General features: G+C 36.1%; 1 protein-coding gene across 1 annotated transcript; it reads left to right on the top strand.

The window, feature by feature from the left end:
* The first annotated feature begins 210 nt into the window (after positions 1 to 210).
* LOC120633225 (nose resistant to fluoxetine protein 6-like) lies at positions 211 to 21,698 on the top strand. Its single transcript, XM_039903379.1, has 12 exons — positions 211 to 344; positions 5,381 to 5,520; positions 8,356 to 8,701; positions 12,106 to 12,223; positions 13,265 to 13,352; positions 14,773 to 14,939; positions 16,839 to 17,027; positions 17,642 to 17,821; positions 17,950 to 18,094; positions 19,134 to 19,320; positions 19,895 to 20,037; positions 21,514 to 21,698. Exons 1-12 carry the CDS (start codon positions 272 to 274, stop codon positions 21,643 to 21,645), a joined length of 1,908 nt encoding a protein of 635 aa, XP_039759313.1. The 5' UTR covers positions 211 to 271; the 3' UTR covers positions 21,646 to 21,698.
* The last annotated feature ends 654 nt before the right edge of the window (positions 21,699 to 22,352 follow it).

Genomic DNA, 22,352 nt, shown 5'->3' with positions numbered 1-22,352 from the left:
TCCAAGTTTAATTCCGATAGCAGTAACGGAAATATTTAAATAATTAAATTAATGAAGATTGTGATTATTTAATGAATGATAAAGGTTCTTTTTATCATTTTGGTACTGAACCCTAAATAATATTTCTGCCAACAAATTATAGATAAAATCCATAGGCAGGTGTATATATTAAGGAAACCAACGCCAAGAGCGATTTAAATTAAACTTAGTATTAAGTAAACATAGACGTTAACACTTATGTGTTTTATGGATTTTATGTTATTTTAATAGGATGTTGAAGATATGTGTGTACCTCATTATATTCTGTGTTGGACAATGTTGTGGAATTATATACCATTTGAATGGTAAGTGGTGGAATTTCTAGTAGAGCGACTTATTTTAAATCAAGTTTTGTTCTATTTTCATCTTATACAGATGGTTTTGCCTCGAACATAAAAGTGTAGAAAAACTTATGGCAAGGGCAGGGCAATTGACATAATAATGACATTGAAACGTTAGTATATAGTAGTTAGGAATATTTGGAATATTTTTTTAGTACCGATAGGATAGTGCGACTATAATGCAGGTTGACAACCAATGGTGAGGTCTAGGAGCCCGGTTACCTAGAAAGTGTCTATTGAATCTGACTTAAGGTATTGTTTTTTACAGTTTTTTTTATTACACTACAAGTTAGCCCTTGACTGTAATCTAACCTGGTGGTACTGCAGCGTAAGGTGGTAGCGGGATAACCTGCTAGGGAGTATTGCTGATATATTCTCCCGCCAGACCCGAGAAAATTCGAAAATAATAAATTGTCAAATTGCCCCTGCTGGGAACCGAACCCGGGACTTTCAATTTAAAACCACAGCGCTCACCGGTGCGCTAAGGAGGTCGGAAGGTTCCGGTAACGCTGTTTACCTTAAGGGTACGCTACGGATAAAATATATGTTAATTGAATATTTATTACATAACGATGCAAAAGGCGTCCCACAGTTCTCTGACAGAATAGCGAAGATAAGATCAAAAACGTTGCACTAAATTTGGTTGCCTCTTATCTCAGTGACAGAACCCAAAAGGTTTACATAAAAGACATTAAGTCGCAGGGGTCGGCTACGTCAATGGGTTTTTGGTGTATATAAATGATCTACCACACCATGTCAGTGAAACCTGTGACATTGTACTGTTTGCAGATGATACATGTCTAATTTTTAAAACTGATTGACATAGAGATAACTCTGACGATGTAAGCCGTGCTATGTCGCATGTGTCGCACTGGTTTACTGACAATAATTTACTTTTAAATGCAAAAAAAACTAAGTGTGTGGAATTTATTTTACCAAATGTAAAGAAAGTTAATAAAAATATAATAATAAATGGAGAATCACTAAAAATGGAAGATTCCACAGTTTTTCTGGGCACGACCTTAGATTGTAAGCTTCAGTGGGGTACCCATATAGATACACTAGCAGGTAAACTAAGCTCGGCTGCCTACGCCGACGGGAAAATTAGACAGATTACTGACGTAGAAACAGCAAGACTTGTTTACTTTGCGTACTTTCATAGTATGATGTCTTATGGGATCTTATTGTGGGGCAAAGCTGCTGATATTGAAACTATATTCATTTTGCAGAAAAGAGCTGTACGGTCAATATATAAACTTAAATCACGTGAATCCCTCCGTGAAAAATTTAAAGAAATAAGTATCCTTACGGTAGCCTTACAATATATTTATAACAAAATAGTATTTGTAAGACAACATATTAGTCTTTATAAACAAAAAGTGGATATAAACAGCGACTTACAAGAAATGGTCATAAATTAGTGACATCGGCATATCGTCTGCGAAAGGTGCAGAAGTCATTTGTGGGATTGAGTATACGCTTTTAGAATATGATTCCTATGGTAATTTTTGACCTACCAATGCATAAGTTTAAAGAATGTATTAAAACACATTTATTACAGCGAGGTTATTATACAATTGATGAATTTCTTAATGACAAGGTTGCTTGGAAGCATCCGGATCCGCTTTCATCTCTCACAAGATAGAAAAATGAATTTTAAAATGTAAAATGTAAATTGTTGATATTGCAAAAGAGCAACTGCTGAGTTTCTTGCCGGCTTCTTCTCGGTAGAATCTGCCTTCCGAGCCGGTGGTAGAGTCACTACACACAGACAGACTTGATGTTTAAAAAGTGCTTATATTAGGCCTACTAATGTACGAACTTTATGCAGAACGTCAATTTAATGCTGATGATGAGTTTAGGGATTATGTAAAATTGTTTTCCAGGAATTTTAAATGCAATTGCTACTTGGACAAGTCGCGATACATACAGCATAAAATAAAAAATAGCAGTAATGTTATTAGAACTACTTGGAAAATAATTAACGAGGAGACGGGAATATAGATAATATAGACATAACATCGGATTTCGAGGTGGCTACTGCTTTTGAAACCTTTTTTATAAACATTCCTGTCTCCACCACAATGTCATTGAACTCTTCACCAGATATTGCTCTCTCTCTATTGAAGGATAACGTGCCTGAATGTATAACGCATTTGCATTCAGCCATGTTAGCGGCTCTGACGTTATTAAAGCCTTTAAATTAATAACCAATAAAAAAACCAACGACTTGTGGGGCATTTCCGTTAACGTTGTCAAATCATTAATTAATATCGTTGCACCCGATTTAGCATTAATATTTAATAACTCTACAGACTGTGGTGTGTTTCCTGACATAATGAAACATAGTAAAATAGTTCCGTTTTTTAAATCGGGTAGTACTACTGACCCCACTAACTTTAGACCACTTTCAGTAAAATTATTGAAAAACTTTTTTTTAAATCAATTAGTTTCGCATTTTCATAAGAAGCAATGATATATGATCTACTTCACAACAAGCAATTTAGTTTTACACGGGGTCGCTCAACAATCCACGCTGGTGTTGAGCTAATACAAAATATATTTGAAGCCTGGGAGGAATCTCGGGATGCGCTTGGCGTTTTCTGTGATTCGTCCAAGGCGTTTGACTGTGTTCAACATGAAACATTAGTCAGAAAACTTGATGAACTTGACTTGAACTTGACTTGAACTTGACTTGATGAGTTACTATTTGCGCGATAGAATTCAAGTGGTAGACGTGAATGGAAAGCGGTCAAATGGTTTGGCTGTGAAAATTAGTGTTCCACAGGGGTCTATATTAGGACCTTTTCTATTTCTTATTAATATTAATGACCTTCCTTACCTTGCTAAGGATAATTACGGAATGGTGTTGTTTGCAGGTGATACATCACTTATGTTTAAAATTAATAGACGTGAATTAGATTTTGACGAAGTAAACAACTCTCTCGCCAAAGAAGTACAGTGGTTTGAAGCCAATTATTTGGTTTTAAATGGAAAAAAAACCAAATGTATAAAATTCACATTACCAAATGTAAAACATGTAAAAACCACTTTACTGCTTAATAATGAGGAATTGAATCTGGTGGATATGGCAGTTTTTTTAGGAATAACGTTAGATGCCAAACTTCAATGGGGCCCTCATGTTAATAATTTATCGAACAGGCTTAGTTCTGCCGCCTATGCAGTGAAGAAGATACGCCACATTACGCGGACATAGAAACTGCTAGGCTAGTTTATTTTAGCTACTTTCACAGCATTATGTCATATGGAATTCTACTATGGGGTAATGCTGCTAATATTGGCACTATTTTCGTGCTGCAGAAGAGGGCTGCTATAAAATGAGTCCGAGAGAGTCATTGAGAGATAAATTTAAAGATGTTAAGATAATGACAGTTTTTAGCCAATACATATTTGAAATTTTAATGTATGTTCACAAAAATATATCTAATTTTAAGAGAAAATGTAACTGCAATAATTTGAACATTAGAAGCAAAAATAAACTTGCAGTGCAATATACTAGAATACATAAAATAAGTTATTCATTTAAAGGAAATTGTATTCAATTTTACAATAAATTACCAGTTGATATCTTCGAGATGTCTCTGAAAAAGTTCAAAGTTTGTATTGAACGTAAGCTTATAGAAAAGTCCTATTATAGTATTAAGGACTACGTCAACGATAAAAATGCTTGGGTCTAAATGATTGCTCTAACCAGGTTGCTTCTTAAATAGTTTTTAAATGACAGTGTGAGATGGTGATAATAAAAAAATAACAACCGGCTAAGTCCACAACAATGTGGGCTTCTTCTTAGACCAGGGCGCGTTTGGATCCCTCGTAGCTTTAGTTTTAAGTTGACGAATTTATTTGTCGCCATCAACTCACTCCTATGTCACATTTTACATGTTATGTACACATCAAAAGTGCCATTTATGTGCCTATTTGAATAAAAAAATATTTGACTTTGACTTTGACTTTGACTTTACCCTTAAGTATTTATAACTCGTACTGCAGATTTTCTTAATTTTATGTAATATGCATACCCTGTGCATACCCTCTATGCATACTACTGGCTATGCAAGACTCTTGGGGAGAAATATAGTCGTTTTATATACTCGAAGAATCTTTGTAGTCCCAAATATGGAAATGAAATATCAAACAAAAGCCTTTTATGATCAACTGATTTCAGAAGAATAGACATAGTTTTTCAAAAGTGAAAGGCAAAGACCAAATCCTTAATATCTACCAGATTATTATACAAAAACATATTGTCTTGTATTATGGCAAAACTTTTGATTTTCCGAAGTGGCATCTGCTATTGCCTTGGCGATATTTATGTATGGATTTGAAACGCTGACCATCAGTGTCAGAGGCGAAGAAAAATACGTTCGAGCTTGCTGGCGGTGCACCATGGAACCTCACTGAACTGCCAAGCTCGCAAACAGGTCTATGTTTACGCAAACTGATCCAACGATATTTTCTTTTTGGCTTATTTATTGCTTATATTTGTTATAGCTCTTATTTCAAGCCTAGCATCGTGGACATGGATTTGATCACGATCGCTATGAAAAACTCATAGTTACAGGCAGCACTGAAGGCCAAAGATCTAGAGGCCTCGACTAACAGGAAGGGCTGACTGCAGTGATAGTAGTTTAACTTGTAAATGCTACAACATGGCGAAAATAGCCAGAAACATAATATTTATTAAAAATGCGAAAGTGTGTTTTTTTGTTTGTTTGTTGGTCCTTCCTTATCGCTTTAACTAAGCAATAAATGAACTTGATTTTTGAAAAGTCGAAGAGTAACATAGGTTATTTTCAGCCCAGAACTGAACCCGTAAAAAAGTTACGAGCATGAACAACGCGGGTAGCAGTAAAGTGCTTTTAGTTTGACAGTGGACCCGTTTGCGGCTAAAATCTCATCAGGATTGCGACCTTCAAAAATAAAGGAACTTACAGAGAAGAAAAAAGTAATTAGAACTTATGAAACAATCGCTTTTTCAGAAACAGAATATGAACGGCTGCCTAGGCTGTTCGATCTGGAGAACTATGAGAAGTGCATGGAAGATTCAGGGGCCATCTACTGCGTGGCCCATCTAGAGCTCTACACTCAAGCGGAAAGTGATCTTTACAGGCTCATTCAGGTAGGTTTACCCAATATATCTTTCGTGACTTGGGTGTTATTTTAGATAGAATACTAAATTTCATTCCTCATATTGATAAAACCCCTGACTTGGCCAACAGAGCATTGGGTTTTGTGCTTAGATTTTCTAAAATCTTTAAGCAATGTTCTACTGTAATAAGACTCTGGTTGCTACGTACGTTGTAGATTGGAATACTGTTGCTCAGTCTGGTCACCGTCTACTAAAGTTCACACGAAACGAATCGAGAGAATACAGAAAAGACTTTTGCGCCAACTTTCATATCGATACAATAAAAGCCTTTAAAATATTGTCAGGCTTCATTTTTTCAAGATCCAGAGTCTTGAAGATAGGAGGGGTACATTGTCTATGATGTTACCGTTTAAACTGTTCAATAACAAGCTGGATTGCTCTGATCTAATTAACAGATTTTCGATCAAAGCTCCGCGTACCACGTTATCCTTGCAATTTATTACATCACAGGCGTTACAGAACCAAATTAGGAAAAATTTCCCCTTTACCTCGAATTTCGGATAGCAATAATAAGTGACTTAGAAATAAATACAGATTTTCATGACAGTAAATTGAATTTAGACGAAAAGTTATTGATATTTTTTCTAGTAAGTAACCTTACACACATACTTACATTTTAATTAGGTTTAAGTTAGTTTAAGTTTAGTTTTTATCCGATTTAATTCATTTTTGTTTTGTTTCCTAATAATTGATTAAGTTAAATTATTCATTGTAACTTAGCTTAAAATATTAACAAACTAATAATTAACTGTAAATAATTTATAGGAATAACTTTTTACATTTTAATGCATGCTGTGATAACCTGTAAATAGTTGAACATTTACTATGTGACTCATTCCAAAAAAAGAGCAAGTTTTAATGTATCAACTGTTGGTTGTCCATTATAAATAAAAAAAAAAAAAAAACTTCTCAATAAAATAATTAAGATTTTCTAGCCTGATTTGTCTACGCAAAAGAGTAACAAAAAATACATAATACGCATATTATTATTGGAAGAGCAGCTTCCAATCGATCCATCGATTGGAAACCAGTCCATGGAGTATCTGACTTCCGATTGGAAGTCAGATACTCCATGGATTGGAAGTTAGTTGCTTTATCGGTTAAAAGCCAGTAACTCTTCCGATTGGAAGTCAGTTGCTACATGAATTAGAAGTTAGTTGCTCCATCGATTGGAAGTCAGTTACTCCTCCGATTTGAAATGAATTGCTCCTCCAATTACATCTTCGACTGAAGAGTTGTGGAGTAACACAATCCAAAAAATCTGACAAACTTAAGTCAGTTGAAAATAAATAGAACTTTAAAACACGTTAAGGTTTTAATAAAGATTAAATTTATATATTCACCCTTCAGTGAAAAGAATACTGTCGTGGTCAAGGTTATATCAACGGGACAATTTCAAATAAAATAAATTACTCAACCAACCGGTATTGTAGGTAATTCATTCAGTCATAAGAGAAAATAACTATCATTAAACAAGAAATTTATCAGCTCAAAAGCCTAAAACAAATTAATTATTAATTTATAATTAATAACGGTGTATTAAATAAAGCTTACGTAAGTACAACAGGAAACTTGAATACTTGTTTATTTTATATTGTTTTATTAGAATATTTCATAATAATGTTTTGTATACGATTTCGAAAATCGGCTATTATTCCTGATATTTTTAAAACATAATGTGTGGTGCCGAGCATATTTTTTTTAAATATCAAAGCATATTTTTTTTAAATTCATTAGGTTTCTTTCAGTGAGCTCGTGAGATACCCAAATATCAAGCTTTTTTGTGTACCCAGTTTTTTTCAAATGCGCCAAAACTGTTTTGTAGTGAATTCTCAGTTCTTCAGCTTCGTTGTAACTACTGATATGTCGATCTTGCTCCATTTTTTAAAAATGGCATCCATTTTATCCGTAATAGGGCGTCCAGGACGAGGTGCATCTTTGACATCAAAATTTCCGGATTGAAAACGCTTAAGCCAAATTTGTGCTAGTCTCACAGACGCTGCGCTAGGTCCATAAACATCGCAAATTTTTTTCGCGGCATGCATTTTCACAGTACGAAAAACAAATAAAAATCGCACATTTTCTCAATTTTAATTTGGAATTATCATCTTTAAAATTTAAACTTTTAATGATACCGAAACCAGCCAGATACGAATAGTATAGCCAAAGATTTTATTACAAGTTTTTTCCCTAAGACTTTTTCACCAACCTATTGAGCATACCAAGCCCAAGATGGTAAGAGGATAACGATGGTCTATAAACAGAGCAACACTTCGCAGGGCGTGCCAGGAACACGACGAATTAATGCATCAACCTAAAGCAAAGGTGGTAAGCTCCATGTGCCTGTGATATCACTGGCAACCAAGTCCTTAAGAACAAGAACACAGCAATGCTTGGCCGCAGTAATAAGCATGGGGGTAAACTCTACTCAATTCAATCAATCCTAACCGTATTCGGTCACAGCGACTGTTTCGGATTCCGGCTGAGAGCGCCGCTGGTGAGCCCTTAGATGACTCGCATAACCTGATTTTGTGCTAAACGTACGGCTGCATTCGCTACACGTTAACACACCGGCAATGTAGTGTAGGCACTGCTATAATGTATAGTAAGAATTGACTCTGAGATATTTTTTCATGGTCATCCAGGTCTAGATCAACAATGAAACATGCACTGCCGAAAAAGATTTGGCATTAAATATGATAGGAATACTTAGAGGAAATTTTCGCATTACGAGAAAACTCTTTCGTTTTTCCAATCGCATTAAACCACCGATTCTGATCTTACTGTACCATTTGTGTATTTCAGGAGTATTCCGAGTACACATTGAAACATTACAACTATTCAAAAATAGACAGAGGCATCTGTGTTACGCGGTCATGTGAACCCTACGCCAGGAACGCTGGCTTAGATATAAACAGGGACCTAAGAGCGGTCCTTGAGGGATGCCTCAATCAAACTATGATCAACAAGTACGATTTGATGGCAAGAGTTTATGGCATGAATTGTGAGAAAGAGAAAGAAAAGGCTCAATTAAAATTAGATTATCTCGATTATATCTTTCTTGGCGTGTTTATTATCTTCGTCGTGCTCGCCTTGATCGGAAGCTATAGTGACACCTACACAAAGGATAGTGACGAAAATCATAAGAAAGGTATGAAATCTATTATCTATTTTTTACAGGTTAATTGGAAATGTATGTTACCAAAATCTGACGTTAAATTTAATTAGAGCATACATAAATGTTACGATCTATTCGTCACTTAGATTTTATTGGGTAATGAATACTAAGCCTAGCTCAAAAACTGTCATCCTATAATCCACTCAATGGCAATCATCTATTACAAAATTCTTAGAGGAAAAAACACCTAAACCAGGTTTTTTTTTTCCACTCCAAGTTAGACTGCAATCTCTCCTGGTGGTGTTGTGAGGTTATGTAAAGTCTAAGATGGTAGCGCGCTAACCGGTTTCAACCTGGAATCTAGAATCGGAGCTCTTTGAAGTGAAAAACTTTCCCTAATTGACTGGCACAGACACCCTAAACTCGTAGGTATATTTTGCAAATTTTGATGAAGCCGTCGAGTTTAGAATAAATTAAATTATATATTCTTATTTAATTGTTTCACTTACACTTGGGTGCGCATTGAGTACAAATTAGTAATAGACAAAATTAAAAAAAAAACAAAACACTTAGAATGTGTACAGAATTTTAATAAATAACTATGAAAAACGTACCTCAAAATTTCGTTATTATAGTCGCAGTTAACTTTAACTTCTTTTTCTATCAAGAAAATTTCACTGAACTATGTAAAACGGATAGTTAGACATAAGACCAGGAATAGCACATCTGTACACGTTTTTTCATTAGCACTTTTTGTCAAAGACCGACAGTCGAGACGAAATATCAGACCCCCCCTAATCTTTAGATTAAATTCAATACGTCGACAGACGAGACCATTATATTTGCTGAAATAACAGACATCGGCTTCTCCATCACATCAACGTTGTAGCTGCTCGACATAACATCACTAGTGAGAAGACTAAAAAATGGAAAACTCAAAAAATAAATACTTCTACGTTAATTAATTTACGGTCCTGAGAGTGCCAGATCAATAGGGACAGAGATCCGGACGTCCTCGAATATTTTTATAATTTAATTTTTTTTTTGAGTTAGAATTCCAGCACGCACCTCTAACTTTTCTGCACCTAACTAAACCGCACATAAATTTATGTGCGGTTTAAGTAATTAAAATGTCACTTGCTTCAACGGTAAAGGAAAACATCGTGAGGAAACCTGCATGCCTGAGAGTATACATGTTCTTAAAGGTGTGTGGAGTCCACCAATCCGCACTAGACTAGCTTGGTCGACCACGGTCTCAACCAATTCTCAACGTGGGAGAAGACCCGTGCTCTGTAGTGAGCTGGTAGCCGGTTGATTTGATCTATAGTACCCTAAAATCCCTAAAAATAATAAAATAATGCTTCCTGAGCACGTTTCGCAACGATACCGGTGCATGCTCAGGCCCTCAGGGCATGTGGACTTCAAACGTGTTGCTTGTCGAGGATTGTAACCAATTAAGGTGAATATTCATTTTATAACGAGTTTCACGTTTCAAAAAGTTAACGAAGGTCCAAGGCAAGTAAAGTTCAAAGACACACACACACTTGAAATTATAAATTACACACACATTTACAACTATTTAAATGCTCACTAATTTATTTAAATCTAATCAGATCAAAAATGATTTAATCGAGTTGGTTTATCACAAGCACTTATGAAGTGTGATACATATGTTTTTCAATAAATTGTGATATTTCCCATCGATGGGAAATTTATAAAGCTACGACGGTTCCAAAAGTGCCCCGAAGCAACCTCCAGCTTACACAACCGGGCATCGAGACGAGAAACAACGTCTTAAGTCATATGTATGTGTCAAGTTTCACAACATTTTCCAGGCACTATTAACAGGCTTATAATATAAAAAATATTTTAGCATAAACCAATGCTATTGTTTTTTTATAATTTTAAGAAAGTATTAAAATTGTCTAATTCGTGGCACACCATTTACGTAATGTACTATAAAATGTTTTTATTTACCAATTTATTTACCAAATCTGAATACTCATATTAATATTAATTAAATATTAAGTAATTTATACACATTGAATATTCTATTCTTCCAATCGATTCAAAGATAAATTGAATATTTGTAGGTAGGTATTGAATTTATGCAACATTATGATACAAGCGGTACAAAATCTTAGCGTAAGAAAATCCCTTGTAAAATCCCGCTTGGTTGACATGATGATGATAAAGCATTAAATCTTAAGCAATTTCAATGTATACTTTATATTTATTTATCATTAATATTATAATTATTTCCTGTTTGGTCTTAACAGCTCGTTAAACTTTAATAAAATAACTCATTAGAAATATGCTCATTAAAACAAGGATTAACGGTTTTATTACTGCGTATAAACATGCCTCGCTCATCTCAAGTTGTTGTAAAAGGCTTTCTTCTAATTACGTTACGTTACGCTAGCACGAATAACCATTCTTATTTTATGAAAGTGAGACTGCTTGTTTATAACGCAGCACGCCACGTCCTTTCGACACCCTCCCAACCAACCACCAACCCTCTCATAGTTGCGACTTATTTTTACTCACCAAACATTAGCGCCACTCTCAACAAGAGGATGCCTAAATATATCATGTATCCGGCTGACTACCATGTACACATTTCTCATTTGATTTACGCATCATAGATGCTATCTATGGGCATATCTATAAAGATATTTTTTACTTTGACATTGACTATTCTTCACGACCCGGACGATTAGATTTCTACTGACAACAACCTCTGCACGGCGTCTTCGCCAGACGAAGCCCTCGACTTCTTAAGTCATCCGGATGTGGACTTACACCACGGCCTCGGAGGCATGCACATTAATTACCGTAACCCCGTTACTCTATCGTCGCCTGAGCCAAGGTTCAGCCTTGCAGGAGGCGCCGTCTGGCAGACTATACCTTCGCTTCTTCAAGCCCTAGAGTTCTAACTACTCCTGGCAGAGCCTTATTGCGAGGCCCGCCATCAAGCCCGCGTTACGCTGTTGTAATCCGAGAAACATAAATTAAAAAAGCTCTACGTCAAAACAAACTCAGATTGCTTCGTGATTCACCAGTTTGCCATACTTTCTTCACTTTACTCTCGTCCGGTGGGAACGTAAATCTTTATTGATTTTCCATTCAGGCCATGATGTCTTAGATGCGAGATTCATACATTGTCTCGAAGGCATTTTCTCCGATGGTTGGACCCAGGATAATTGTGTTGCCCACCGCATGACCAAACTAATTTAGAAAGAATTGATTGTGAAGATAGTCTTGACCATATTACTGATTTAACGGTTATCTGCTGTACACGATTGAGGAAATTTGAGCAAGATTTTTTGTTTTCGATATTTATTAAAATTTTAGGATAAAACGAAAAAATCTATACAAGCTTGTTTTACTGATTATTTTGGTTACTGCTATAGTATATCTTTGTTTGTCTGTTGCAGGAGTTTCAGGAAGGGATTTACTATTATGTTTCTCTATTCCTGAAAACTATAAAAAATTGACTACAGTCGAACAAAAGGACGCTCGTTTGGATATTTTCAAATGCGTCCATGCTTATCGGTAAGTGGACTTGTATAATTACTGATTGTGCCCGGGGTCGTATTGAAATGTTAAAAAATATAATATTATAGTTGAAGGACTGCGTATTCTTATAAGGAAACTTACCAATCGACTTCAGTAGAATCCGCTTGATTTACATTTGAATAATTTCAGTAATGTAATGCGTCCTATTCTCACTTCCTATCCTAGTCCTATCCACACTTGGCCAACGTGGTGCAGTCGGTCAATCTGCGTCTAAATCCTTTTTAATATGTGGGAAGACGTGCGTCTAAATCCTTTTCAATCTGTGGGGAGACCTGCACGGGTCGCATAACCAGGAGACAAAAAGATTATCCATCGATTCCTAACAAGGGAAAAATCGTGTCCACCTGCCACGGCAACGGGAAATATGAGATGTTTACCCCCATTTATAATTTGTCGATAAAGCTAGGCTTGGTGGGGGCTGGGTGACTCGTGAAGAAAAATGCCTCGTGTTAAAGGTTTGGTAGATAATGTTGTGATGATTATGAATTTATTCAATTCCAAAACCTTATTTATTTAAATATGGTTTGATAGTTAAAATATGGTTTGGGATGTGCCCACTTTTTTTTTTGGCCACTTATTATATTATTTTCACTATAGTAATTAGTAATTTCTATAGTGAAAACGAAACCCACAGTTGTACATTTAGTAAATAAAGATTATTTAATTTAATTTAAATCCGGGAAATGGGATGATATTTTGTATCAATTTTACTTCATAACTCCGTTAAATTTGAACTGATTTTAATAATTCTTTTTTTATTTGAAAGTGTGTACTATCAAGCATGCTCTGTCTAATTTTAATGAAGTTTTGATAAATATTGTCGGAGATAAAGGACATAACTCTTCACAGATAACAGCCAGTCGCGAGGCATATGGGATAACGATCGAATGCATGCGTATCATCCTACTAAAAACTAATATTATAAATGCGAAAGAAATAGAGTAATATAAATATTAAGTTTGATTATATACCTGCAAATTCAGTTTTAAAATATAATGTTTTGTTTTTTCGTTACAGCACAATAGTAACATTCGCCGTGTTATACGCACACACAGTGCTGCTGATAGCCTCTGGATTCACCTCTGATCCTCACAGCTTCGAAAAGGTAATAGCTTATTTAGTTTTGATAATCACTCACTCATCGGTAAATATTAACCTCGGGTAGGCTAGCTACTTTTAGCGACTAGTATTTGGTTACTGTATCAACGCTGCATCGTATTTTGGCAATTCTCTGCGTTTAAACGGCATATCGTTTGTTGTTAAATGCATCGCGTTTATGCAAGTTACCAAAGCATCAAGCTTATAAAGAGCATCGAAAACGTAGTCCGCAAACGTAAATTCTATGTGTGCCCAAATGAGCGTTCTGAAGCGACATCTAGCTTCCGATAACTGAGGCGCCGATTGCAGAGAGTAAAATAGCATGTCTGCTATAAATTCCTAAATTGCGTAATTGTTTGTGAACATCAAACTTTAGTAATATTTTCTTGACAGTTAGCCAAAAAATTTAATGGACCACTCTAAAAACCTTTGATCTGTAGACGAAAATGCTTCCAGAAAATTCTTTATTCAATCATTCAAATTAACACAATGTCGGGCCCACTGCAGGGCACAGGTCTCCCACACATCAGAAGAGTTTAGACCGTACTCCACCACTGGCCTCAGCGGATTGGTGGACTCCACACGCCTTTGAAAAAATTATAGAGGTTTCTCAGGCCTGCAGGTTTCTTCACGATGTTTTCCTTCACCGCTGAACCAATAGTGATATTCTAATTACATAAAACGCACATAACTTTGAAAAGTCAGTGCGAGCCGAGTTGAAATGTCAGCTGGGATTGGAACTCGGCTCTCCGAAAGTCAGGCTGAAGTTACCACTAGGCAATCAACATATTCTTAATGCAACTCCTTGCAGTCTTTAAAAGCAATGTGTCATAACTTGGTTCATGTAGGTATCATGTAATAGGGATGCGCTTGTGCATTAATTACGCCAGCAGGGTTAACACGGGCAGGAGACAAAATTATATTCCCGGATTATATCCCCAGACAAGGGATATAATGAACTTGTCCATCTGCTAAAGCAAGGGAACATTGAAAAAGAGAAGTTAGCCCCCATTTATCCACTTGTGCGCCAGTGCTCTGAGAGTGTATATAGCTGTGGGAGAAGATACATTTTTTATCTTTTTCCCGGGGGGTTAATAGTCTCCTGCTCATGCTAGCCGTGCAGAAGACGCCATAACGGCTGAACGGAGCTGAGTCAAATTTAGTACAGAGATATATATGTAAAGTATGAAATAGCAGGTAGGTTATTTTTTTTTCTTCACAAAGCAAGAGATCGACATGTTTTTTTGCATAGTAGTAGTACAGAGATCATAGAATAACATCGGCAGAAGCATCATAATTTCCACGCGAACGAAATCTTAGGCATTCCTTCGATAGTTTCAATTTACAAGGATGGTTCCCACTACGTCGCTTTCAATTTGAATGGACATTAACTTGATTCACATTAAGAAATGCAATTATTATCCCAGGCCTACGAGTCTATCACTCTCCGGATAACTTTCAGCGGCCTGAACGTCGTCCAGGTGTTCTTCTTCATCACCGGCATGCTGCTGTCGTACTTCATGGAGGTGGCCGCGGAGACGCACAATATGTGCTGGAAAATGATACCAAATATCGTATTTTATAGATGGTGGAGGTAAGTTTTTCAGTAATTTAATAACTGAAAAACAGAGGATCAAAGGTACGAGACCTTCGAGTTGGATCCTCTGTTTTTCAGTTTCTGGCGGTGTATGAGTTTAACCTTTTTTTTATATAGCAATAATTGAATGGCCAATGAAATGAAATGGCCCACCTGATGGGAAGTGGAAAACAAATGTCTATAAACAACGCGGCATTTTGGAGGGCATGCAAGGAACACGTCCTGCAATATACCGCTCTGTGTCCGTCATCCTAGGTGGCAAAGAGAAGGTGCTCATGTGCCTGAAATTACACCGGCAACCACGCCCTTCAGACTGGAACTCAGCATTGCAACACTGCTTGTTAGCAGCAGAAATAAGCATGACGGTAGCACTCCCGCGTAGATCTCTGAGCGTTTCCAGATATATAAAGTAGCCATGATACTTCCTGTACCAGTTAATATCAATCAGATCAGCCATTCAAAAGATACAGATGACAAACTTTTAAGTTTGTGGCTGGCTGGTGACGAGAACAGTTATGGAAGTAATGGAGTATCTCTCTGCCCAATTACCAAAGTTCAAATATCGTGGTCCAAAAATTTATTTATGCGTCCCAGAAGCCAAGCCAAGGTTGGCGTTTATTTACACCAATGGCTAAGTCCAGTCATACAAAAAGGCAACAGACACAATATAGAAAACAAATTATCTCTCAAAGGGAAATATTTATTTATTTATTTATTTATTAGCTTTTCAAGGAAAACAAACAGTATTATTATACATAAAAGTAATGCCGTATTTTTGTATCACATAAACTAATGAAGTTTCCACAACTTGGTTATACATATAACACGATAACATTAACCACAATTGCTTAGGAGTAAGTACCTAGCAAGAAATTGTTATACAAAAAGAAGAAAAAAAAATAATAATAATGTAATTAAAACAAAAATGAAAAACTTTAAAGCTATAGTACTTATTTTGTCATAATAAATTTTCTAAACGTGCCAATTTTGACTTGAAAAATGTCCGTCTCACAATATTTGTTGTTAAAATCATTGCACGCACGAGATAAAAAGTTATTTGCCGAATACCTTGTCTACCATCTAGCCAACGCAAAGGGAGGTTTACGCCTTGCATTTAACCTACGACATGCAAAATCGATATTACTTAGAAGAAGTGGGGAGTCAACTAAATTATGTATTATTTTATATAACAACATTTGATCTCTTAAATCGCGTCTTTTTTCTAAAGTAATTTCAGTTAAGCAGATATACTGTGATCACATACTAAATTACGACGTTTAATATAACGCAGAAATTTATTATAAATCCTTTCAATTGCATCAATGTACACGTTATACTGCGGATTCCAGCATGCTGAACAGTATTCAAGAATAGAACGTATTGAGGCAACTTTAATTTGATGATGATGTTAAGAGGATTTAATAGTTAGCATGCAAATAAGTAAATGCAACTATAGAATAATGATCTTACAGTTACAGGTCTCTTCTCGCCGATTCTTCGATATCGGAAGAGATTACCTCAACTAATACAGTCTTACAAAAGTTCTACTGCAGCTAGATTCTATAACTTGGTTAAACATCTTTGGTAGAAAACTTTAATTTAACTAAGGGAGGTGTTCGAAGGGTCGATCGATCTGGTGACAGCCACCTTCGTATATTAACTGTACCCTCATCCTGACTCGTGACATTGCCAATTACCGATAGTATTGAGTGTCATTATATTGCCCAGTCTCAATTTTTGGGCGATGCAAGTAAAGAAAAAGCTGTCAAGAAACTTGATACGAAATCTGAGCCTAACTGAACCTAATACTTTTATTCGCCCCAACCCAGGAATTAAACTGCCTTGTTCACTTTCAATAACTGATGTCCTGAAATACCTAGAGGCTTCTTATTTCAGGCTAACGCCCTCAGCGGCAATGGTGGTAGCTTTCTCCGCGACCTGGATGCGGCACCTCGGCAGCGGCCCGCTCTGGAACACCTGCGTCACCAACGGCACCTCGGGCCAGTGCCGGCGCTTCTTCTGGGCGCACTTGTTCTACTTCAACAACTACATTCCCGAAGACACGCTATGTGCTCTGCAGACTTGGTAAGTAAGTTTTTTATAATATCCCATTAAAACGGACAAAGGAACGTTTTGGAAATAATTGTTTTTTGGAACTTATGTATGTGGCAGTATAGGTTCAAATTTAAACATAGCCGCCCAGTTAGGGTGCTGTAAAATGGCTATAATTACAGGTATTATATTGCTGTTAAACAGTTCTCATTCTGAGAAAAGACCCGTGCCAATTAGTGCAGTTAGGTTTGTAATGATGATGAATAAAAAAATATATATTTGCTGACATAGATCAACCAGTTGCAAAGCTGGATTGGCAATGGGTGGGTTACATATCTCAGAGGGCTGCTGGACGTTGTGATCTCAAATCCACCCATTCCCATTATGTCGATTAAATAATGAGGAATCCGCTGGACTCACAAAAGACCTATGGTTTGCTCTAGGCGCCCAAAAGAATAATTTCCAGACCTAGCATATGGCCCACCTGAGACGAGCTCTGTCTCAAAAAATTATACTAGTACGAAAAACGTGGAGGCCTTAAGACGTAAATTTCACACGATTACGAGAAACGGATATGTTTAAAAGCCCAAGATTCTTTTAGGAGATCTATTGTCAATTATATAACATGTCACACTACTTCATTTCAGGTACATAGCTGCCGATATGCAGGTATTCGTTGTAGGTGTCATTATACATTTTGCGATCAGAAATCGAAGTACGAGCTTTAAGATAAAATCCCTGACGTCACTCCTCCTATTGTCTATGACCGGCCCAGCGCTGCAGGTGTGGTGGCAGGATATAGACGCGTTCGCAATGCAGAAACCGGAGTAAGTATTTGTATTTAAGTTTATAATATTTCGACAAGCCGCAATCTCTGGAAATAGATTTATTTTATAAAAATATTAAAACACAGTTGAAATAAATTAACTATAATGTAACTATGTTTATGTTACAGAGTGTATCGCACAGTCAGCGACGTGAACTTACGCAATCTCCACGTTTTGGGACACAACAATCTGTCCGCCTCCATCATTGGCTTGGCCACAGGATATCTGATCTACTTCTTGCAAAAGAACAAAGTGGAATATCCGAACTTCAAGGTCTTTAAAAAACGTAACTTAAAATTCAACTAAATGCGGAAGTGTTTGTATAGCCTTTCGAATCCCAGCACGCACCACTATCTTTTCAAGTTATGTGCGTACTTCGACGGTGAAAGTTATGGGACAACGAATGCATGCGTACATGCATTCGTTGTCCCATATGTCTTGCTACTTGCTGTTATCAGTGAAGAGTTATGCCTTTTGTCTCCGAGAATATTTATCAGATCTTTCTTAAAATTAGACAACACATGCATGATAGTTATACACTTTCAAATAAAAAAAGAATTATTAAAATCGGTTCAAATTTAACGGAGTTATGAAGTAAAATTGATAAAAACTTTCATCCCATTTCCCGGATGAAACTTTTTGTTTATCGAGATAAAAAGTAGCCTATATGTTGACCCGGAATATCAGCTACAACTAAACCAATTGTATTTAAATCCGATCAGTAGTTTTCACGTGATGCCGGGACAGACAGACAGGCAGACAGACAGACAGACAAAAATTAAATAAAAATCTGTTTTGGCCTCTGTATCGATTATAAAGCATCCCCCGGTCGAAATTTTCAAAATATATAAAATGTACAGAAATCTTCCAGTTACAGTTTTATTATAAGTATAGGTGTAAATTATAGATAATATCATATGATCTATAGATAGTAACTTTCTACATTTTACTTGGTAACGACATAAAAATTTTGAAGAAAATATATATTTCTTGCTTTTTAGTTGTACATATAACAAAGTCGGTTGTTTTTTTTTTCAAAAACAAATTTGTACGGCTTATTGGCGCAATGGGCAGCGACTCTGCTTTCTGAATTCAAGGCTGTGGGTTCGATTCCCACAACTGGAAAATGTTTTTGTGACAGTCATATAAGTACCCATAACACAATCTACGCTTACTTTGTGTATATTGTCGTCGTATATTTATTTATTATTTACTTATTTCGTTATTGTTATGCTACCCCGCTTTGAGCCGCCGTTCACCGCGTGGAAACTATTAAGTACTAGTTTTAATATTCCCTTCCGATTTTTTTCAGATTGGTAGATTCTTCAGCTGGTTCACGATACCAACGTACCTCTTCTTGCTGTACTGTGGCAGCTTGTTCTACCACGACGGTGAACGACCGTCTCTGGCGCTGCGTGTGCTGTACGCAGCGACCAATCGAGCGATTGTTGGATTTATTTCTGCATATGTGATGGTAGCAGTTACATTAAAGTTCAATGGCGAGTATCGTTTATCTGTCATTCTATATTTGTAATCCAATCTCGTTTATAATTTTAGTATGAAGTTTTAAATGTGGTTTAAATGAGACGGCAGATCCGACACGACCGAAAAGAAATTAGGTGAAGGAACGAAAGCTTAACGTGCTCTCCGAGTCATTAGGTTAAATCACCGTCAATCACCAAACTTCGTTAATAAGCATTTCTTGATAGAAAAACCCAATACCCATTGATAAATGCTATTACTCGGTAAGAGAGTTGTTGGATGGTAAAATATAATTTATTTAGGTACTAATTTAATTTATATGTTATTTTTATTTTATTGATTTTCAATGATTATAAAATCATTATTCAATACAGTAAAATAAATGAAATTTTTATTATATTCATTATATTTTGTATCAATGATTTTTTGTAAATTGACACAAAAGATGTATACCTTCAATGTTTTATGCAAATAAAATAATTTGACCGCGTGATCTGCAGTTGAATATACTACTAGACCGACGTTACATTCATTTAATAACATTGAATGTAAAAAAGATTACAAATACTTAAGTTTCAATTTTTTTTTCAGGATTCACGAAAGCTTTGTTAGAACACACAAGCTGGGTGATACCAAGTAGACTGTCTTTCTGTGTGTATCTGCTACATTTAGTTTTCATAGACTTTGGTCTTGGAAGCAGGACGCAGCTGACTCCTGTGTCGTTTTTTAACACGGTAAGAGATCAACTTCTAACTTATCGTAAGTATGACTTCCGATTGGCGCAGCGGGTAGGGTTTAAGTAAGAAAATGTTTGTGTGAAGAGCATAAATGGTTTACAATGCTGGGTGTTCCGTATATTTATAATATACGGAACATATAAAATAAATAAATAAAAAGCCTTTTTATTCTCACATCTCATAAATTACTTACAAATGTTGTTATTAAGTTAGTACACAATTATATCCTTAAATCTACATTGTTAGTTTGGTTAGTCAGTAGTTTTTATTATGATTATCTTAGGAAATATGAGCCCCTTCCCGGGTAAAGGCCTCCCCCAACCTTTTCCATGTTTCTCTTTCCTTGCCTTGCGTCATCAAATCGTTCCCTGCAGCTCGCATTATAAGCATATACGTATATTATTTATAAAAATATTCATCAGTCATCTTAGTATCCATAACACAAGCTACGCTTACTTTGGGACTAGATGGTGATCGGTGTATTGTCGTACTATATATTTATTTATTTAAAGCTGCTCAGATTAATTTATCACCAGGAAAACAGGCAAGATATGATACTGCTAGATTTCAACCTCTTAAGTCTGAAAGGAATTGGGAGAACTCTACTGGGTCACTAACTAGACTGTCCACTGACACATGGAACATGTGTCAGTGTTACACGTTAGCCCTGAACTGCAATCTGATTTGGTGGTCAGTGATGATACAAACTAAGACGGTAGCTTTTAGAGGTATGTCAGTTATATTAAACCCTCACCCCTAATCGGATTCTACATAGCGTTCAAGTTTTGATAAGCTTTCCGTACAAACTTTCTTCCGCTATCTCAAATAATACCCATCTGACCCATCGAGTCGACTCGCACGTCTGCCTATTCAAGAATTGGGTTATCAAAATTGGACTGATATTTCTGGAGTCTTTTTTGGAGTTTGTACATTTTAAGCAATAAAATATTACTCTAAGTGGAGACTAAGACTTCTTCATGATCTTTAAAGGTGTGTGAAGTCTTTACGCTTGGCCAGGATGGTGGACTACGGCATAAACGGGTCAAATTTTTTAAAATATATTAATTGTACAGAAATCTTCCAGTTACAGTTTTATAATAAGTATAGATATGGCCGGCGACGGTCTGACCTTTATCTCATTACGCCTAGCATCTTGCTCTGCGCGCCTTTTAACTTCAATCTCCGATAAATTTTTGCTAACGGAGTGTCTCCATCGCGGCCGATCTTCTGCCTCAAATTCCCAGTGATGGGTCACCATATCACAGATAGCAGGAAAAACATGGGCAAGAGCAGCTATGGACAGAAAGTCCTGTTAATCATGGAGAAGACTTTTACCGCCAAAGATGGTCCTTACCTTTTTACTTACTTGGTACCTTCCTTTATTTAAAATTGTATGTAAACCGTTGTAAGGAACAATAAAGCTATTATTAGTGGTATGCAATGATGATGACGATTGTGTATTGTATTTTTCAGTTCTTCATATCTGTCGGAGTCTTGGTGTCCACTTACGCGATTGCTGTACCCTTCCACCTTCTCATCGAGGCGCCGACAGCTCGTCTCATGAAACTATCTGATCATAAAAAGACTGATAAAAAGTTGGCATAGAAGTTTTTTTAGTTATATAAGTGTTTAACTAATTGTAAAATAAATTAATAATCCTTGACACATAAAATGCCTTTTATTTAGTAATAGCTGATGACCGCGACTTCGTCCGCATAACATCCGGTATTGCACATATCCCGCGGGAACCGTCAGTTTTCATAAGTAGTTCCGGGGTCTATTGGGTACAATCAAACAAACAAAAAAATCCTTCCACTCTACGAGTATAATACAAAAAAAGTCTAGGTTCAACTCGTTCAAAAATAAATTTAAATGCGAAATTTTATAAAAAAACAAAAAGATTTACACAACACAGAAAATCGTAACATAGGTAACATTTGTAATCACTGACCTATATAATTATTACCACACAATAGAGGTCGATACCTATTTGTAATTGATAGTTCACAAATGTAAAAGTCAAAGTCAAAGCCAAAGTCAAAAAGAAAAGAGTAAGTATATTTTTAACTAAGATTAATTAACGCTTTTTGATGTTTTAAAAAACCCTGTTGCAGAATAAATGTGAAAGAAGTTGAAGAAGTGGGTTCGATATGTGGTTTCGCCCGCATATAGCAAAGTGTGGTTTATTCGTATTTGCTTTTTTTTTATTGTACGCGAAAAACGTATAAAGCGTATAACGAACAAGCGTTTCTTATCGGCTTTGTAACGCATATAAAAGGAGACAGATAGGACGAATTTCCCTATATAAATTT

This window comes from Pararge aegeria, chromosome 21 (genome assembly GCF_905163445.1).
Source record: "Pararge aegeria chromosome 21, ilParAegt1.1, whole genome shotgun sequence".
Classification (NCBI taxonomy): domain Eukaryota; kingdom Metazoa; phylum Arthropoda; class Insecta; order Lepidoptera; family Nymphalidae; genus Pararge; species Pararge aegeria.
The sequence above is the reverse complement of the archived record's forward strand: the minus strand, read 5'-3'. Positions and strand labels throughout refer to the sequence as shown.

Bases quoted from the DNA above. Each gene is read 5' to 3' on its own strand.
- LOC120633225 (XM_039903379.1), top strand. From the start codon at position 272: ATGTTGAAGATATGTGTGTACCTCATTATATTCTGTGTTGGACAATGT. The intron at 5,521-8,355 runs GTAGGTTTACCC...TGTGTATTTCAG, and splicing joins ATCTTTACAGGCTCATTCAG to GAGTATTCCGAGTACACATT. The intron at 12,224-13,264 runs GTAAGTGGACTT...TTTTCGTTACAG, and splicing joins AAATGCGTCCATGCTTATCG to CACAATAGTAACATTCGCCG.